We start from the raw sequence: 17,818 nt of genomic DNA, 5'->3' as shown, positions 1-17,818 counted from the left end.
GACTTCATAGTAGGATCAAGCCCTCCTTGTCTTAAGACGTCGGAAGAAGCCTGTCCTGTTCCATTTCTCTTTTGATGATTTGGATCGATGATATATCTATGTCTACCTTTATTTGCATCTATGTACCTTGATTTGAGTGTTTTCTCTCATCTTTTTTTTTTTGCTTCAATTCATGTAACGCACCGAATACACCCTACAGTGGTCGTTACCCCTCGCGGGATCTAGACTACATCCATAAATCAACATTATTCTTTCCTTCGCACTTTGTCTTCATTCGTGTGCATCCGGGGACAACTTCCCGGTTGTTCACCCATCGTCACTCCTGGCTTGATTTGAAAGTTCTTTTTGAGTGGTCTCTTCAAAAATAAAGAACTTTTTATTAATATGAGTAGTCTATCATCCCTGTTAAGTCAGGCTATCACAATTCATCTTTAATTCGTGAAAATATTAGACCATCTACAGGCTTACCCATATATCACACCCCCGTGTCACGTTTATGGGTGTATGACGACCTTTGCTACAAGGTCACTGCACACACCCTGCTAATCTCATTTGCGATCATGTTACTAGCGACATCCGCAGTTGAAAGTTGTTTTCATTTCAATAAAAGTGTAGTGGTCATTTTCCATCCGGACTCTAATTTTCATCTTATTGGGTTTTTAATTAAGTTGCTGTTTACCAGTTTTACATGTGGCCTTTTGTTTTCTTCTTCTTATTCCTATTATTTTCAGTTCTATATCCGTTGATTTTAGTTTCCATCTGATCTGATACCGCCCAGCACTATTTTGACAATACTTTGAATTCGATTGATGAGGGTTTTGGAGGGAATATCAAGGATGAACTTCTACTGCGCCTGCGATTGCAGATGGCTGCATCGCCACTTCCGGCCTCTGTTTCTCCCCGCCGTCACCATCGACGACGTGGGTGACCTCGGCGTTGTACACGTACATCCGGCACACGGCGAAGAAGACGAGGAGGTTGGCGCAGTTGAGCACAGCGAAGAAGGCGTAGTAGTGGTCCAGCCGGGAGGCGTTGAGGTTGTTCTGGATCCAGCCTCCCTGCCCGTGCCGGCTCGTGACGCGCGACACCGTCGACAGCAGGAAGCTGCTGAGGAAGTTGCCGATGCCGAGGCTGGTCATGGAGTAGGAGGTCCCAAGGCTTTTCATGCCCTCGGGCGCCTGGTCGTAGAAGAACTCGATCTTGGCGACCTCGAGGAACGCGTCGGCCACGCCCATGAGCACGAACTGCGGGAGCAGCACGAAGATGGAGAGCGGGGTCGTGGTGCCCTTGCTCTCGAATATGCCGTTCGCCATCGCCACGCTCAGCCGGTGACGCTCCGTCACCGACGCGATCACCATGATCACGATGTGGAAGACGAGCCCGACGCCCATGCGCTGGAGCAGCGAGATGCCGCGCGGGTTCTTGGTCAGACGCCGCATGAAGGGCACGAAGAGGCGGTCGTAGAGCACCACGGAGACGAGCATGGAGATGGTCACAAACCCCTGCAGGCTGGCCGGCGGGATCTCGAAGTGGTTCACGCGCCGCTCCAGCGTCGTGCCCTGCTTCACGAACAGCGTGTTGATCTGCGCCAGCATCGCGCTCGGGACGAACGTGATGCACAGCACCGGCAGCATCTTGAGCATCTGCTTCGTCTCCTCCACCTGGGTCACCGTGCTCAACGACCACCGTGACGTGCCCCTGCTCCCCTCGATCTTCACAGCCGCTTTGCTCAGCACGCTGCAACCCCAGCAATGGCAACGAATTTAATCAATAAGACGACATGTGCACAATTAACAACCCGACGTAGTTTAGACTTCAGGTAGTACTTCTATATTAAATGGGCACCTGAAATTGGGCGTGTACGGGAGCGGGGACGTCTTTTTCTTCTCGTACTGATGGGGATCGAGCTCGTGCAGGTCGCGCGGGTCTGCGGGCCCTGAGACACGGCACTTGCGGACGGCGGCGACGATGACGCCGGCCATCTTGGCGAAGGAGCTCTCGGAGGTTGGCTTGTGGCGGTAGAAGGGCGTTCCGGCGCTGAAGACGGCGATGGAGACGGCGAGGCCGACGGTGGGGAGCGCGTAGCCGACGGTCCAGCCGATCCTGTCCTGGATGTAGACGAGGACGGTGTTGGCGAAGAGCGTGCCGAAGAAGATGCTGAACATCCACCAGTTGAAGAAGGAGAGCTTCTGCCGGCGCTCCCGCGGCTCGTGCTCGTCGAACTGGTCGGCGCCGATTGTGGAGATGTTGGGCTTGGTGCCGCCCGTGCCGACGGCGAGGATGTACAGGGCCAGGAAGAAGACGCCCAGCTGCACGCTCGTGGCCTTGTGGTCGCAGTTGGTGTCCGCCGTGCCCACGCCGCATTTCGCCGGCTTCAGCGACGGCAGCGACACGGTCATGGTCAGCAGGATCATTCCCTGTGGCGATCATCAGCGGACGTGAAGAAGAGCAGAAGGGGAAACCAAAGCAGAGAATTCGAGTGCGGCGGCGGCGGCATGTAGAAGGACGGCAACTTACGAGGAGGTATATGATGGAGGCGACCATGAAGGTGCGGTAGCGGCCGAGGTGGGCGTCGGCGATGTAGGCGCCGATGATGGGCGTCATCCAGATTGTGCCCACCCAGTTCGTGACGTTGTTGGCCGACAGTACCGTGCCCTGGTGCAGCTCCGTCGTCAGGTACAGCACCAGGTTCGACGAGATGCCGTAGTAGGCCATCCGCTCGAACACCTCGTACACTGCACCACACATCATAATACAGGCCGAATTAAAACCAAGCACGATTTTATTATTCATGAACCATCCAAATTAGCAGCAAAAAGTTTACTAGCCCTTCAGCCGGAATTGTCGACGCTCAAATCCGACGTATCTGAAGTACATGTGTGCAATTTCAAGAAAAAAAACGTGTGTGCAAAAAGGAGACGTCTTGTAGCTAGGGACCACCCATGCAGATCTTCCGGCATGGATCTTTTCTTTGTCCTTCTGATGGGGAGCTGGCATTAGGTCGGCGTTCGTCACCAAACCATAAGAGCAAGTATAATAGAACAGAGTTAGCTGGCTATAAAGAATAAAGTAATATTATTTTATTGAACCACACTACGGAGCAGCGCCGCATCTGGGGCTTTCGGTGCGGCTGTCCAGCTAATGGAACATTAGTACGCATGTAAAATTAGTACTCCCTAGATGCATACTCATTACTTTAAACAGCTTGGACATGCAACAGCAAATTCCCCTTTCTTTATTATGCATGCATGCAATGATGTCATCAAGATTCCCTTCGATGTTTGATGTTTGAAATACAAAAAGTTTTATCTACAAAACCGTTAATTCAATTATTGATCCGCTTTCACCACTGACTTTTTCGCGACGAGATCTTCAAAACTAGCTCACATGTCGATATGTTTCGATAACTTTCTTTTTCTTCGTTACTTGCCAGATTACTATCACTTACTTGTCATATTATTTGTTACATAGCTCTCACATTAAATCAACTTGGTTATCAGGTTTATGAATGTTGATATACCCCACTAAAAAACTTGATTCATTATACTTATGCTGCTTTATGCATTTACTTGCTTGTTATTAGTATTTTAATACCCACTTTTTAGCTTCACATAACATTGCAATGCTTGAAAAGTATAAAAATATTGTCCTGATAACTATGTATAACTTTTGTGACAACTATACATCCGTAAGATGACATAAATGTGGCAACTAGGAACGACGAAAAAAAATCAACGAAACATGTCAACATGGGATCTTATTTTGAAGGTCTCATCGAGACGAACCTAACGGTGAAAGCGAATCTTGAATAAAATTATTAATTTATGAGATAAATCATTTTTAAAATTCAAAAAAGAATTTAATGCGATGATGTACGCATGAGGTGGAAGATTTTTGCATGCGCATGGGGCTGCGGAAGCCGCAGCATGGAAGAGCTGTGATGCGGCGCTTCTCCTTATAATTAGGTAAGCAGGCTCTTAGCTAAGAGCCAGCTCTAGCACGTGCTCCTAGGCATTTTGTGAATATGAATGATGAACCATATAATAAAGAAGTAGTAAACTTTTACAATGAACTATTGTACATGTTGGCTATAAGACGGGTTATAGATGACATGTCAATGGCTTATAGCCAGCAGCTGGCTATACTATTGTACTTGCTTTAAGCATCCCACAAAAAATTACCATCGGATCTTTTTGGTGTTGAAAGAAAAGGAAATCTTCCATACGAAGTTCATGGTGTGAAGTGTGAACCGGCTTCAGGAATAAAACAAAGGAAAATGGACTGTTGTCGAATGTTGACCTCCGAAAGGGACCGGAACACTTGTAATCATCCAGCCAGTTTTGGCCGATGTAAATTGGATATTATGTGCGAGCTTATCGTTCTTACCATGAGCAATTATAAATATAGCAAGTACAGCTCGTTCTCTCAGAAAATCACAAGTGGGTTCGTGATTGTTGATTAGTACACACGGTTAATTCCAAAACATGTGTTCCACTAGCAGCAGACAAGCCGGCTATGCTTAACAAGGCCGCAATTCAGTTCTCTCTCTCCATAGATCCTAGTTTCACACACCTCTCACATGTTATCATGTGTTACTATATACACAGTACTATCTTATCAAATTAGTACGTTTCTATATTATATCTATGGTTTTTCAAAGCGGGCAATATGATTGCACGTGACTACTACATAGATTTTTAGTATATTTTGAAAATACCTTCGTATTTATACATAGAAAATAATATACTGAAAATTAGTACATACTAGTACCATGAAAGTCAAATATATTATAATACATACTCTTCGATATACGCCCTCAGTTTACTATTGTAAGATGTTTATTAATTTCATCCTCTATATAGTCCATATTTAAAATATCCAAAATATCTTATGTTTGTGAACGGAGAGAGTAACAGAGACTACATACAACATACATAACACAAACGATTGTAACAATCCCCGATGATAGAAAATTTTAAAACGAACATGGGCTAAACAAGTAGTACTGTTTATTTTTATTTTTATTTTTATTTTAGAAGAGCCAAACAAGTACTGCTAATACTCATGTTTTTTGCTCCCCAAACTCTGGTTTGGCCGATGGCAAAACCAAGTCGTTGCTTCTGTGTTCGGCCTAAACACATTTCTGCCACTGTTTATGATGGCAAAATCTTGAACTAAACAAATACTGCTAATATCCTAAACTGACTTGTATCACCGCAACCTAGGACTCTAAGGGTAGTAATATATGCACAGTGCCCATTCATTGTCTCCTTGGTTTTGTAACAACCGCCGGTTTATAGCAAATTTATTGTGATCGGGTTTGTCTTGCTTGTCAATTCGCTAGTACTGCATCCATTACTGAAGACGGCAGCCGTATGTCCACAGAGCGCGTGGGTGCCAATACTGGGATGGGATGGCCAGTTCCTGCCCTTCAGCTATCGCCAATCCGATCGTAACCAAACAATTTCATGATTCCCTTGCCCATGCCATATCTATGCACGTGGCCAGCAGAGGAAAATAAACTCGCACGTACTTACTGCTCAACTAACATGAGCCTCCAAGATCACTATTTTATTTTTGGTTTAACAGAAGAAAAGAAAGGAATGGACGCCTGTGGAGGAGAAGCCATGGCTACGAGGCCGGAGCTTGAGAGAAGCACCCGAAGCAAACCGGAGAAGCACTTAGAGGTGGAGCAGATGGATTAAAGTATAAATACCTACGACGAAGGCGCAGGCTCTCCAGCCTCCTCGCTTTGACCGGAGGATGGGGTTGCCGTGGAGGTCTGTGGTGCCGTCCTGCGTGTACTCGCCGTCGCTGCCGCCGCCGCCGGCCTCCAGCCGGGTCGTCCCCGCCATGGACGCTCCCTGTGTCATGTGTGTATGGCAGGGAGGGAGGGAGGAAGGTGGGTGTGCACTGCAGGCAGGGCGCTGCTACTTCTCTTTCCGGGTGCCTGCGTGAGCTCCTGTGCTTGTCCATTTATAAGCCCGGTCTTCGCGGCCAGCGACTGTGCAAGTGGCGGTTTGGACTACGGGGAGTGCCAAAATGTCTGGACAGCGGGTTTTTGGACATCGCAACCAAAAACTAAAAAAGAAAACACGCCATTTGGGGGACTCCAAGAGCACCTGATTGCGTACTCAACATATTTCTTGGACGACTTGTTGCCTCGAGGTGGCTAAGTTAATCATAGTTGGTGGGCTTGCAATTATGTGCACTTACCATTGCACCCTCCACTTGCTAAACAAAATTAGTACTCGTACGGTGAAACGGGTGGAAACCAACCGTTAAATTTTTTCTATATATTTTTTGAAAAAACTGAGGCAAAAGATTTATCTTATATATTAATTAAAAAGGATAGTTTTTGGTAAGTGAAACCGGCCTTATATCTTAACCCATCAAATAAAAATACAACAAAATACTATTCTCACGGCATGAATGTGCACATGTGCTTCACTCCGGTAGTCGTCCACGTCTTGGCCACGTTCTGAATGAATGATCTTTGAAATATAAAATAACGGCGTCGATTTCTTTCAGAAGACCCTTATCGTTTCTCTTATTCCAAATGACCGAGCATACAAGCATGGTGAGAGAAGCCATGGCTTTTCTGTTCGATGTGTTTGACTTTGGCATGCTCGTCCACCATTGCTTGATGTCGCACTCTGACCTCCACGTGTGCATGTCCAACGCCACAAATCCAAGCCAAGCTTTTATCATTTGCCAAATGCGCATTGTGAACCGACATTTGAAGAGAAGGTGATCCGTTGTCTCATTTGCCCTCCTTCATAGTATGCATATCCCACAGTTCTTCCATCATCTCTTCTCTAGTCTATCCGCAGTTCAAATCCTGTTTTGAATTGCCAGCCACGAGATGAACTTGACCCTGGGGGTTCCCAAACCTTTCAAATGGTCTTGTTCATCTTAGTGGACATGGAGCCTAGGAATTGAGCCCTATAAGCGTAGTTCGCCGTGTATTCTCTGCTTGCCTCACATTTCCATGTGATGTCGTCATGGGTGTCCGGTTGTAGGTGTATGCCTTGGAGTCGCATCCATAGGTCAATGTACTCCACAACGTGCCCAATCGAAAGGTTGGTGGAGGTGTTAATCATGCCCACCCACACACGAACCAATTTTCCTGTCGGTATGCCGCAAATATGAGAGGGGCAATATTCTTTGGTCTTTTCCCTCCCAACCATGGGGCGTCCCAAAAAGGTGTCTTTCCTCCCCGCCCAAGGTGATGACAGGATGCATAGAAAAGGTTCCTATCCACCTCAATGCATGGGTTGTCAAGGCCAACCCATAGCTCAGACGGGTCTTTCCATGCCACCCATGGCCACCTCGCTCTAAGAGCCCTCACAAACTTTCCCTCTCTGGTATTTGCAATGCGAGCACATTGCTTCTTTCCGGCATTTTACATCATTGCGAGGGCGATCACTCACCGCTTTAGCCTACTTCGGAGGTCTCTTTCTGCCGTCGATAGGGGGCGTGTTTCATGGGCAGTGTCAAGGCGGAGGATGATGAAGAGAGCAGCATAAAGGTGAAGCTTTGACTTAGATAAAAGACCCTTGCCCCATCTGGACAGGAGCCACCCAGTGTGCTTTCGCTTGTAGATAGCCATGCGCAAGGTTCGACGTGTGTGCAAGGGTCCGCCCAAGCCCTGAGCGCTATTTCACGGAACCAAGGAAGGCCGGTCCAGAAGTTATTGAACTTGAATGCTCTCTATCGCTTTGGTCATGTAGCATAAGCTAGAAGGAGGGGGCAGTGATGGAGAGCGAGGACGATATGGCATGAAGCACACGCGAGACGAAATGCATGTCCTAATCCGCGTTGTAGAAGATTGAGTCAAGCTTGTGCAGGGTGGGGTTTTGCCGCTCTTACTCCAAGTGAATCTTCTGTTCTGAAGATGTATTTCTTTGAGCTCGCAGGAGTGAAGGGCGTCCTAGAAGCGGTTGATACAACTGCGGTTTATATTCATGTTACTCTTGTTGCGGGCTCGAGATATTTGGTTGAAATCTCCCATTGCAATCCACTTGATTCCGGGCGTGGGTTTTTGGGCGATCAGCTCATTGAAAAAAATCTTCTTTTCTGCTCGAAGCCGTCGGGCCATACACGATAGTCAGCTTGAATGATGCATGAGAGTGAAGTACAGTTCCGGTCACCGACAAACAGAATTCGGAGGTGTGTACATCCGCAATATGGACCACAAAATCATCCCAAAGCATCAACACGCTACCTCGGGTGCCGGTAGCTGGTAGTTGGGCGAAGTTCCGAAGTCTGTTCCTCCCAAGGTAGGCTGCGACAGAGTGACCAACAACCTCGAGCTTGGATTCGTGGAGGCAAATAATGTGGCACGAAGAAGAGACGATCATCTCATGCACTATCGCACATCTATGGGGGTCGTTGAGTCCTCACACATTTGAACTGAGGAAGTTTATGTTGCATTTTGTCATTGGGAAACAACTCGTAGTCTGACGCTTCTGAAGTGGGGGTGGCACATGAGGGAGCAGACCATAGTCCCAGGGCAAAAGCCGGTCGAGTGAAGGCTCGGGTGCTTAATGAGAGGTAGACAGATGCAAGTGAACTTGAATGAACTAGGAATCGAAATAATAGGGATACAACTGGTCTCACGACAACAGAAAGCTGACCTTGGGGTACATCCATTAGCTGGGAAACTATGAGCATTGAAAGTAAATAAGCTAAATAACATGGTAAACTGGCTGCTCTCTTCGCTTGGTGCTTGCAGATACAACAAACACATGATGTAGTGTCAACTGTCTCTTGGTGCAGCGCGGCCTGGCCACCGCTGATTAGCGCCTCTTCGGTAGAAGTGGCCTCTACATCGTCGAGCTTGAAAAGGGCACGGAACGACGCAAGCACCGTCGGCGACATCTCATGCTCGAACCGCGTGCTGAGTTAGTTTAGGGTGTCCTTCGTCACATCTTCGCCATTTTGGGTAATGCCAAGGCTTTGGCAGAGAAGCTTTTCTGCCTCCACTGCAACTGGTGCAGACGGTTGTTGCTTCCAGGCTCCTAGGGTGGTTCGCTGGAGGGAAAAGACATCACCCTAGCTGATTGCGACGCCGACAAGGGTCTTCCGTGTGGTTGCTTTCACATGGGGCAGTGGTGGGGGCTGTCAGGAGCGTTGTGGCCGGCTCCCTGAAGAGAATGTCGAGGTCGTTGTCTTGGCGAGTTGGCCAGGGAGTGTGACGAGTCGGCTGGGCAGCAATGGTTGGAGGTGTTGCGTCAACCTTCGTAGGCTGGTCGGTGATCTGCAGGGGTGGGATGGGCGCGACGGTAGCCTTGAAGCCAGGCGGGCGCGTTGGCGTTGCAGTAGAGTCTGCCTCAAGCATGGCCACTGGTGTAGGCAGATCCGGGAGGGTGGAAGTTGGGGACATCAAGACGCCGCATTGAGGGGATGAATGCACCATGAGAAACCACCACTTTATTAAAACAAGGCATCAAGAGAACATACAAACTATTCACAGCGCTCAGGCTAAGCCAAAGTAGCTGAGCGAGATAGTTTTAGACCAAACAAACATGAGATCCAGAAATCCAACAAAGTAGCGACCATAAGCGGTGGAAGCATCCAGAAATCCTCCATCGCTAAGGTTGCCCCCCTCTTGCATGCCTTGACCCAAAGCGCCAACATAGAGCCCGCTCCGACCGCGATGGCCTAAGTGATCGCTTGTGGATAAACGACATCCATTACAGTTTCGGTCATGAGATGCTCCTCCAGTACATATCGATATGGAACCAACTGCGTGATGTCACTCTGTCTGGCACTCTAGACCACATCACCTGGTGATAGACTACCTTGGTGTGTACTCCGCCAAGTTGTATTAACATGCCCCTCTCTGTGGCTCCACCATTAAGCCCTCCGGAGGCTCACTTGGAAGTCTTGGGCGCTCATTCGCGTCAAGATGTTCCTTTGGCTAGCCTATCACGGGCGTTGCTGGACCAATGATAGGTTGTCTCTCCGTGGGCGTCCTCACGTACCCCTTTGCATGTTCTGCAACTAGGAGCGAGAGATGATGGAGCATCTCCACGCTAGATACTCCTTCTCTCGCCAGGTTTGGCATGAGATTATTTCGTGGTGCCACGCCACATCCCCCATCCCTGGTTCGGACAATGAGTTTCGCAAATGGTTCTCTTCCTTCATCCATGACTCCCCTACGGCGCTACGTCATGATGGCCCACAAGTATAGGTATCAATCGTAGTCCTTTCGATAAGTAAGTGTGTCGAACCCAAAGAGGAGTTGAAAGAAATGACAAGCGCTTTTCAGCATGGTAATTTCTGCAAGCACTGAAATAGTGGTAGCAATTTGTTTGATAGCAAGATAATTGTTAAAAGTGACAAGTAGAAATAGTAACAATAGGTGCGGCAAGGTATCCCAATCCTTTTGTGGCAAAGGACTGTCCAGAACAATTTATTATAATAGGCAAAGCATTCTTGAGGGCACACGGGAATGTCATCTAGTCACTTTTATCATGTTGGGTTAATTCACGTTCGGTATTTTGGTAATTTGATATGTGAGTGGACCAGTACTTGGGTGTTGTTCTTACTTGAACAATCCTCCCACTTATCATTAACCCTCCCGCAAGCATCCGCAACTACGAGAAAAGTATTAAGAACAAATTCTAACCATAGCATTAAACACACGGATCCAAATCAGCCCCTTACGAAATAGTGCATAGATCAGGGTTTAAGTTTCTGTCACTCTCGCAACCCACCCTGTAATTTCTACTTCACAATGCATTCCCTTAGGCCCAAATATGGTGAAGTGTTATGTAGTCAACGTTCACATAACATCACTAAGGGAATCACAACATTTATATCATCCAAAAATCATACGAATATCAACTTCACATGACTACTTGCAACATGATTTCTCACGCGGCCTCAAGAACAAAAGTAACTACTCACAAGTGGTAAACATGTTCATGATCACATAGGTATTAAATAGCATAATGGATCTGAACATATGATCTTCTACCAAATAAACCAGAAATCATAAACTACAAGATGTAATGAACACTATTACACACACGCCAAGTACCAATCCGAGGTTCTAGTACAAGATTGAGTACAAGAGATGAACTACGGTTTTGAGAAGAGATGATGCTGATGAAAATGTTAATGAATATTGGCCTCCCCAAGATGAGAGGGTTGTTGGTGATGACAATGGCCTTGATTCCCCCCTCTGGGAGGGAAGTTCCTCCGGCAGAATTGCTCCGCCAAAGGGCAAAAGTTCTCCTCCCCGGGTTCCGCCTCGAGACGACAACGCTTCATCCCGAAAGTCCTCATCTTAATTTATTTAGGGTAAAAGGGATTTTAGACCATAAGATGATTTCCAGAGGTGGGCCAGGTGGCCCAATAGATATCAAGCCGAGCCAGGGGGCCTGGTGCGTCCTGGTGTCCACTGGCGCCTCGTAGCCCCCCTTCGGTACTTCTTCGCTCCAGTATTTTTTATTTATTATAAAATAAATCTCCATAAATTTTGAGCCCAATTGCAGATGTGCAGAACAGGTATCTCTGACTTAGTTTTTCAAGTCCAGAATTCCATCTGCCAGCATTCTCCCACTTGATGTAAACCTTGCATATTGTGAGAGAAAAGGCATTAGAATTAATCCACCAAGTAGCAAAATTCATAAAAACACTATAAATAACAGTAGAAAAACATGATGCAAAATGGACATATCAACTTCCCCAAGCTTAGAGCTCACTTGTCCTCAAGCGAAAGCCGATAACGAAAATCATGACCACATGCTTTGAGAGACAGGTGTCGAAAAAAACAATATACGGAAATAACACTATCATGCTCATTATTATAACAACAAATAAAACTTTATAAAATACTTCATCAAAGCATTTTCATCATATAACTTTCAACATAAAGGCTTCTTATAAACAAGTAGCAATTCATCACAACATTGAAGTATGAAGCATAAACTCTATTGAAAACTAACAAACTATGTTCTAAGTCAACTTTGCAACACATCATACTTTTAGGAAGGATCACATATCAAAGATTTTAAGAAAGTCTACATACTCAACCATCATTTAGTCTTCTATGATTGCTAACACTCACTGACGGGGGTTGTACATTAGGGGTAGTCTTATGGACCTGCATCCCCAGGCCTGCCTAAGACCCTACATGGACATCATCATCCCAAAATCCACCGGTGCAGTCGTGACCTCACTCTGGCGAGCATATCTTCACTCGGCTCACACAAGGTCACTCGGATCATCTCGTGTGAGTAGGATGCGCCCCGACACTTGGACTGCAGCAAGGTGTGGGCAACGAAGGGACTGCAACGCTACAGACTAAAACTATCACATGAAGTGCAGTGAGAAGACGTGCGTTACGAGTTACTTCCATAATTATTAGCATTAACTCGCCCTTGTAATGAGACTCGACTAGTCATGGCGCACTCCATATAAGCCACCCCAAGCTCCTGACCGAGGGTTCAACATCCTGTACTATTACACACCCCATAAGAAAACATCAGCCTCACGACTCGAGACGTAGGGTTGTTACCACTGCTAAGTGGGCCCGAACTCACACATCCGAGTGTATCCACTGCGCCAAAGCTAGGCTCTGCTCATCATTCATACCCCCCGTATTATTGTCAGGTTCATTCCCACGACAGTTGGCGCCCACCGTGGGGCTCCGCATTTAGCAAATCCGGGGCAATTAATTTTTCGTCATCATGATGACACTCGGCAGAGAGATCCTTGTCGTCTCCCACAACTTTATCGTCAACGAATCAACATGGCTGCAGGACACACCGCTGGACACTGACGCCCTTCCCGCTCAAGGTACGTCACATTTTAGCGCACTTGCGCACGGAGTACTCATCTCGCAGCCATCGGTGTTGTACCACTCGGTGCCCCCACGTCCCGCTGCAGTCCATCGCAAGAGCTCCGGGCGCTCGTGGCTGCAATGATGGGTCAACCATGCGATGGCCAACCAGGACACTTCACGACAGGTGGCTATGCTCAGTCCCGATGAGCCCACCATCAACCTCTTCCCTTCGTCAAGCGACAAGTCACTCGGTGATTCTGACTACAAAAGTTGTGGAGGCGCTGCGGAGGTGTTGATGGCCGACACGACCAAGGGAGGTGGCCCTGGATTCGCCGCAGAGAACTCTCTCGGGCGCGATGATGGAGAGCGTCGTCATGGCGACGACAGTCATCACGTCCTATAGACGCTCACAGAGCAGCAACGAGAGGAACTTCAGCGGAGGAGCGAACAAGCTCTTCGTATCCCCATCACCTAGAACGCCTCGGAGACAAGCTCTTCGTATCCCCATCACCTAGAACGACTCGGAGGAGATAGCATTGGAGAATGCATGTCAGGCCACCGTGGCTGAGCACGGACGTCTCGAGGGGCTCCAGCAGTCACTGGATGCTCGGGCCGCGAGGGACCAGCCGAGTTCCAGTCGTAATCACTAACAGTTGTTTTTGAATGACCGCCTGTGCCACATTAAGGTTGTGCGAACACCTCTCCTGAATCTAGCCGCCTCCACTGAGATCACTGATTCCATTCAGCCGAGTGAGTCAGCGGCTAGAGAAGGCATTCGCCAGATCCAGGATCTGCTAAAGACTTCCATGCAGCAATACTTAGCGGTGTGGCAATCGCGGCACCATATCCATAGGAGGTCCGTCCAGGCCAACATGGTGTAGTCGACTCACAGACCACATGCACCCGGAAGATGTCAAAGATGTCCTCCTCTCTCGAGAGGCCCGCACGGGGCTGAGCGACACGATCACCGGGTTTGTAAGAGAACACCTCCTCCAAGGGGTGGTTCACTCGGTCACCGACCCCATGTCCGCAGGCCAAGCCCCAATCAGCATAGGGGTTATTGGGACGACGGCTACCATGCTACTCAATTCAACTTGAGGTCCATAATCACACAGAACATGGTCGATCGATCGCGACTAGGTCGTGGAGTATCTGGCCTCGAGTGCTTCGGCCGGCACATCCGTGAATCGGAGACCCCTCCAATTACCGATTGGCCACGGGGATCGGCAAGTTCAACGGTGAGTCCAAGCCAGAGACCTGGATCGAGGATTACCGAGTGGCCGTCTAGATAGGCGGTGGCGTCAACTTCGTCGCAATGAAACATCTGCCTCTCATGCTAGAGGGATCAGCAAGGGCATGGCTCAATCAGCTTCCCTCGAGCAGTATCCATAGCTTGGGAGATCTGGCCTAAGTGTTTGTCAAAACATATGAGGGCACCTAAAAGCGCCCAGGTGTCTTAACAAAGCTACAACATTGCGTCCGGAAGAGCAACGAGCCCCTCCGAGAGTACATCCAGCGGTGGGCCATGTTGCACAACATGGCAGAGCACGTTGCCGAGCATCATGTCGTATGCGTATTCAAAGCGGGCACTCGGTATTGTGAGCTCATCCTCAAGTTTGGCCGATCGGGGGATCTGTCCCTCAATCGGGTGATGGAAATCTCCAATCAATATGAAAATGGCGAAGAAGAAGACTGCCTCCACAACGACAAAGGCCGAGCCAACGAAGCCCCTCGGTCGGGCAACGCCGGGAAAAAACAGAAGCGAAAGGGCGACCCATCGGGCAAAGCCAAAGTAGTTGTTGTGCCGGGGCAAAGCCAAAGCAAGCCCAAGCAGAAGAAGCAGAAAGATTGGCCATGCAAAAATAAGGCCGAGTCCAAGAACCAACTTATGGACCAACTATGTCCATTCCATGCCAGGAAGGATGAGGAAGGGGAGATCATCCCCGCCAAGCACACGACTCAAGACTGTCGAATGCTCCGACAGGAGATGGGCGAAGAAACCTCCAGGGATAAAAGAGACGAGGAGGATCAGGAGGCTACCCCTGGGTACTCGAACATCGAGAAAGTCCTCATGACTTTCGCAGAAGTTGAGAGTAAGAGACGATTGAAAGTCATCAATCGGGAGGTAAACAAGGCAGCTCCGACTGTCATGAAGTACCTCGATTGGGCAAAGACGCCCGTCACGTTTGACCAGTCGGACCACCCGGCCAACATCTCCACCCCTGGGAGGCAAGCGTTGGTCATCGATCTAGCTATCAATGGGGTCTGACTGTGGAAGGTCGTCATGGACGGCGATAGCAGCCTCAACATCATCCATGTCGACATGTTCACGGCCATGGACTTTCTGTTGTCCTAGTTGAGCAAGAGTAACATGCAGTTCCACGGGGTCATCCCCGAGAAGAAGGCTAAATCACTCGGTTAGATCACCCTGAGTGTCGTATTTGACAACGAGAAGAATTACAGGAAGGAAATACTAACCTTTGAGGTGGTCGACTTCCTAAGCGTCTATCACACCATCCTGGGTAGGACTGTCTACGCGCGTTTCATGGCCCGTCCATGTTACGTGTATCTTAAACTTAATTAGCTAGGGCAAAAAGGCGTGATTACGGTAAACGGCAATCGGAAGATCGCCGAAGAAAGCCTACAACAGGGCCCTAGGATCGCCAACGAGCAAGTGCTCGCAGCCGAGCTCGAAGGTTACAAGAAGGTGGTGGACTCTGCTGATTTGCTCAGGTCCAAACAGTCGACTACCGAGTCCGCCTTTCAATCGATCAGTGCGACCAAAAGGTCCGCGTCTACCCTACCGACCTGACTGCCTCCGGGACAAACATTTCCACTTCACTCGGCGACAAATAGGAAGCCAAGCTCATCCAGTTCCTCCGTGAGAACTGGGATATCATCGCATGGAAGCCTTCTAACATGCCGAGTATTCCGAGGGAACTAGCTGAGCATCGCCTCCAAGTGGAATCCAAAGTCAAGCCCGTGAAGGAACACTTGCGCCGCTCCTCCGTGGAGAAGCACAAGGCAATGGCGAGGAGATTGCTCGGCTCCTAGCTGTCGAGTTCATCCGCGAGATTTACCATTCCGAGTGGTTGGCGAACGTGGCCATGGTGCCTAAGAAGAACAATTCACTCCGTATGTGTATTGACTTCAAGCACCTCAATCGGGCCTAGGAAAAGATCATTTCTCTCTACCTTGCATAGATTAGATTGTAGATTCAACTACTGGATGTGAATGCTTGTCATTCCTGGATGCGTACTCCGGGTACCACCAGATCCGAATGTATGGACCCGATGAAATAAAAACGGCCCTCATCACCCTGTTCAGGTGTTTTTTGCTACATCACCATGCCATTCGGCCTAAAAAATGTTGGGGTTACTTTTCAACGCATGAAACAGATCACTCGAAACGTATAACCGTACATGGATGACATCGTGGTCAAGTCCAGGAAAGGTTCTGACCTCCTTGCCGACCTCACCGAAACCTTCAGCGCTTCGGGATCAAGCTTAATCCGGCCAAGTGCACTTTCGGAGTGTCGTCCGGTGAGTTACTTGGTTTCCTCGTCTCCGAACAAGGCATTGACGCCAATCCCGATAAAATTGGCATCATGGTCCAAATGAGATGCCCACAACGCATGCATGATGTGCAGAGGCTTGCGTGTTGCCTCGCGGCTCTGAGCCGCTTCATCTCAAGACTCGGTGAGAATGCCCTGTCTCTTATAGATTAATGAAGAAATCTGACAGATTCGAGTGGACAAACGAAGTGCAAGTCGCTTTCGACCAACTCAAGGCTTTGCTATCCACCCAGCCAGTGTTAGCTGCTTCGAGCAACAAGGAGCCCTTACTCCTATACATTCCGCCACTAGCCAAATGGTTAGCACCGTTCTCACCGTGAAGCGTGAAGAAGCAGGCAAAGCATACAATGTACAAAGGCCCATCTATTACATCTCAGAGGTACTGACTCCCTCCAAGTAAAGGGATCCGCATTACCAGTACCTGGTTTACGGTATCTATCTAAAAGTGAAGAAGGAAGTCCATTACTTCCAAGATCACTCGGTCACTATCTTTAGTGACGCCCCTTGGTGGAAATCCTGCACAACAGGGACGCCACTGGCCGAGTGTGTAAATAGGCGATTGAGGTCCTTCCGCTTGACATCAAGTTTGAAGCCAAAAAAAGCGATCAAGTACCACGCACTAGTTGACTTCCTAGCCGAATGGATAGAACAAGAGCAGCCGACTCCTGGCGTTCCCAAGCTTTGGACCATGTTCTTTGATGGGTCCAAGATGCTTTATGGTTCAGGAGCTGGAGTAGTTCTCGTTTCCCCCAAGGGAGACCAACTGAACAATGTGCTCCAAATCCACTTCAACTCATCTAACAATGAGTCCGAGTACGAGGCCCTCCTGTACGGACTCCTTATGGCCATCTCACTGGGCGTGCGACGTTTGATGTTCTACAACGATTCGGGCCTTGTCATCCATCAAGTGATGAAGGAATGGGACATTCGAAGCCCAGCCATGACATTCTACTACAACGCAGTTAAAATGCTAGAGAAGAACTTTGAAGGGTTGGAATGGCAACACGTGCCCCAAGCCTAGAATAAAGCGGCTCATGACTTGGCAAAGATCGGCTCCACTCAGAAAGTCGTTCCGAAAGGCATGTTCCTCAAACACTTGTGCGCCCCTTATTCAAAGAAGATCCTTTTATGGAAGAGCCTCCACAGGAAATCCATCCGTCAAATCCGACTGAAATCAATGTCCCGGCCATGGCCGACCTCATCCACGAGATGCAGGTCATCAGGCCCGAATGGAGTGAGCCCTATCTGGCTTACTTTCTCCGACAAGAGCTCCCTAAAGACAAAGAGGAAGCCCGCTGAATTGTTCAATGGTCTAAAGTTTTGGAAGCCATCGGAGACAAACTATACAAGAAAAGTGTTACACGAGTTAGTCAAAAGTGCATTTCCCTAGAAGAAGGAGTGCACAACTTGCACGCGGTTCATTGGGGAACCTGTTGACATCACGC

At 48.4% G+C, this 17,818-nt stretch overlaps 1 protein-coding gene across 1 annotated transcript; it reads right to left on the bottom strand.

The window, feature by feature from the left end:
- Positions 1-783: 783 nt before the first annotated feature.
- Positions 784-5,957, bottom strand: LOC123430630 (protein NRT1/ PTR FAMILY 5.2-like). The gene is made up of 4 exons (XM_045114488.1): positions 5,717-5,957; positions 2,518-2,735; positions 1,846-2,417; positions 784-1,737 (listed from the first exon to the last, which is right to left on the bottom strand). Exons 1-4 carry the CDS (start codon positions 5,871-5,873, stop codon positions 831-833), a joined length of 1,854 nt encoding a protein of 617 aa, XP_044970423.1. The 5' UTR covers positions 5,874-5,957; the 3' UTR covers positions 784-830.
- Positions 5,958-17,818: the final 11,861 nt, after the last annotated feature.

Source organism: Hordeum vulgare, chromosome 1H, assembly GCF_904849725.1.
Source record: "Hordeum vulgare subsp. vulgare chromosome 1H, MorexV3_pseudomolecules_assembly, whole genome shotgun sequence".
In the NCBI taxonomy this organism is placed as follows: domain Eukaryota; kingdom Viridiplantae; phylum Streptophyta; class Magnoliopsida; order Poales; family Poaceae; genus Hordeum; species Hordeum vulgare.
Note: the sequence above shows the minus strand (reverse complement) of the source record. Positions and strands in the feature narration are given on the sequence as shown.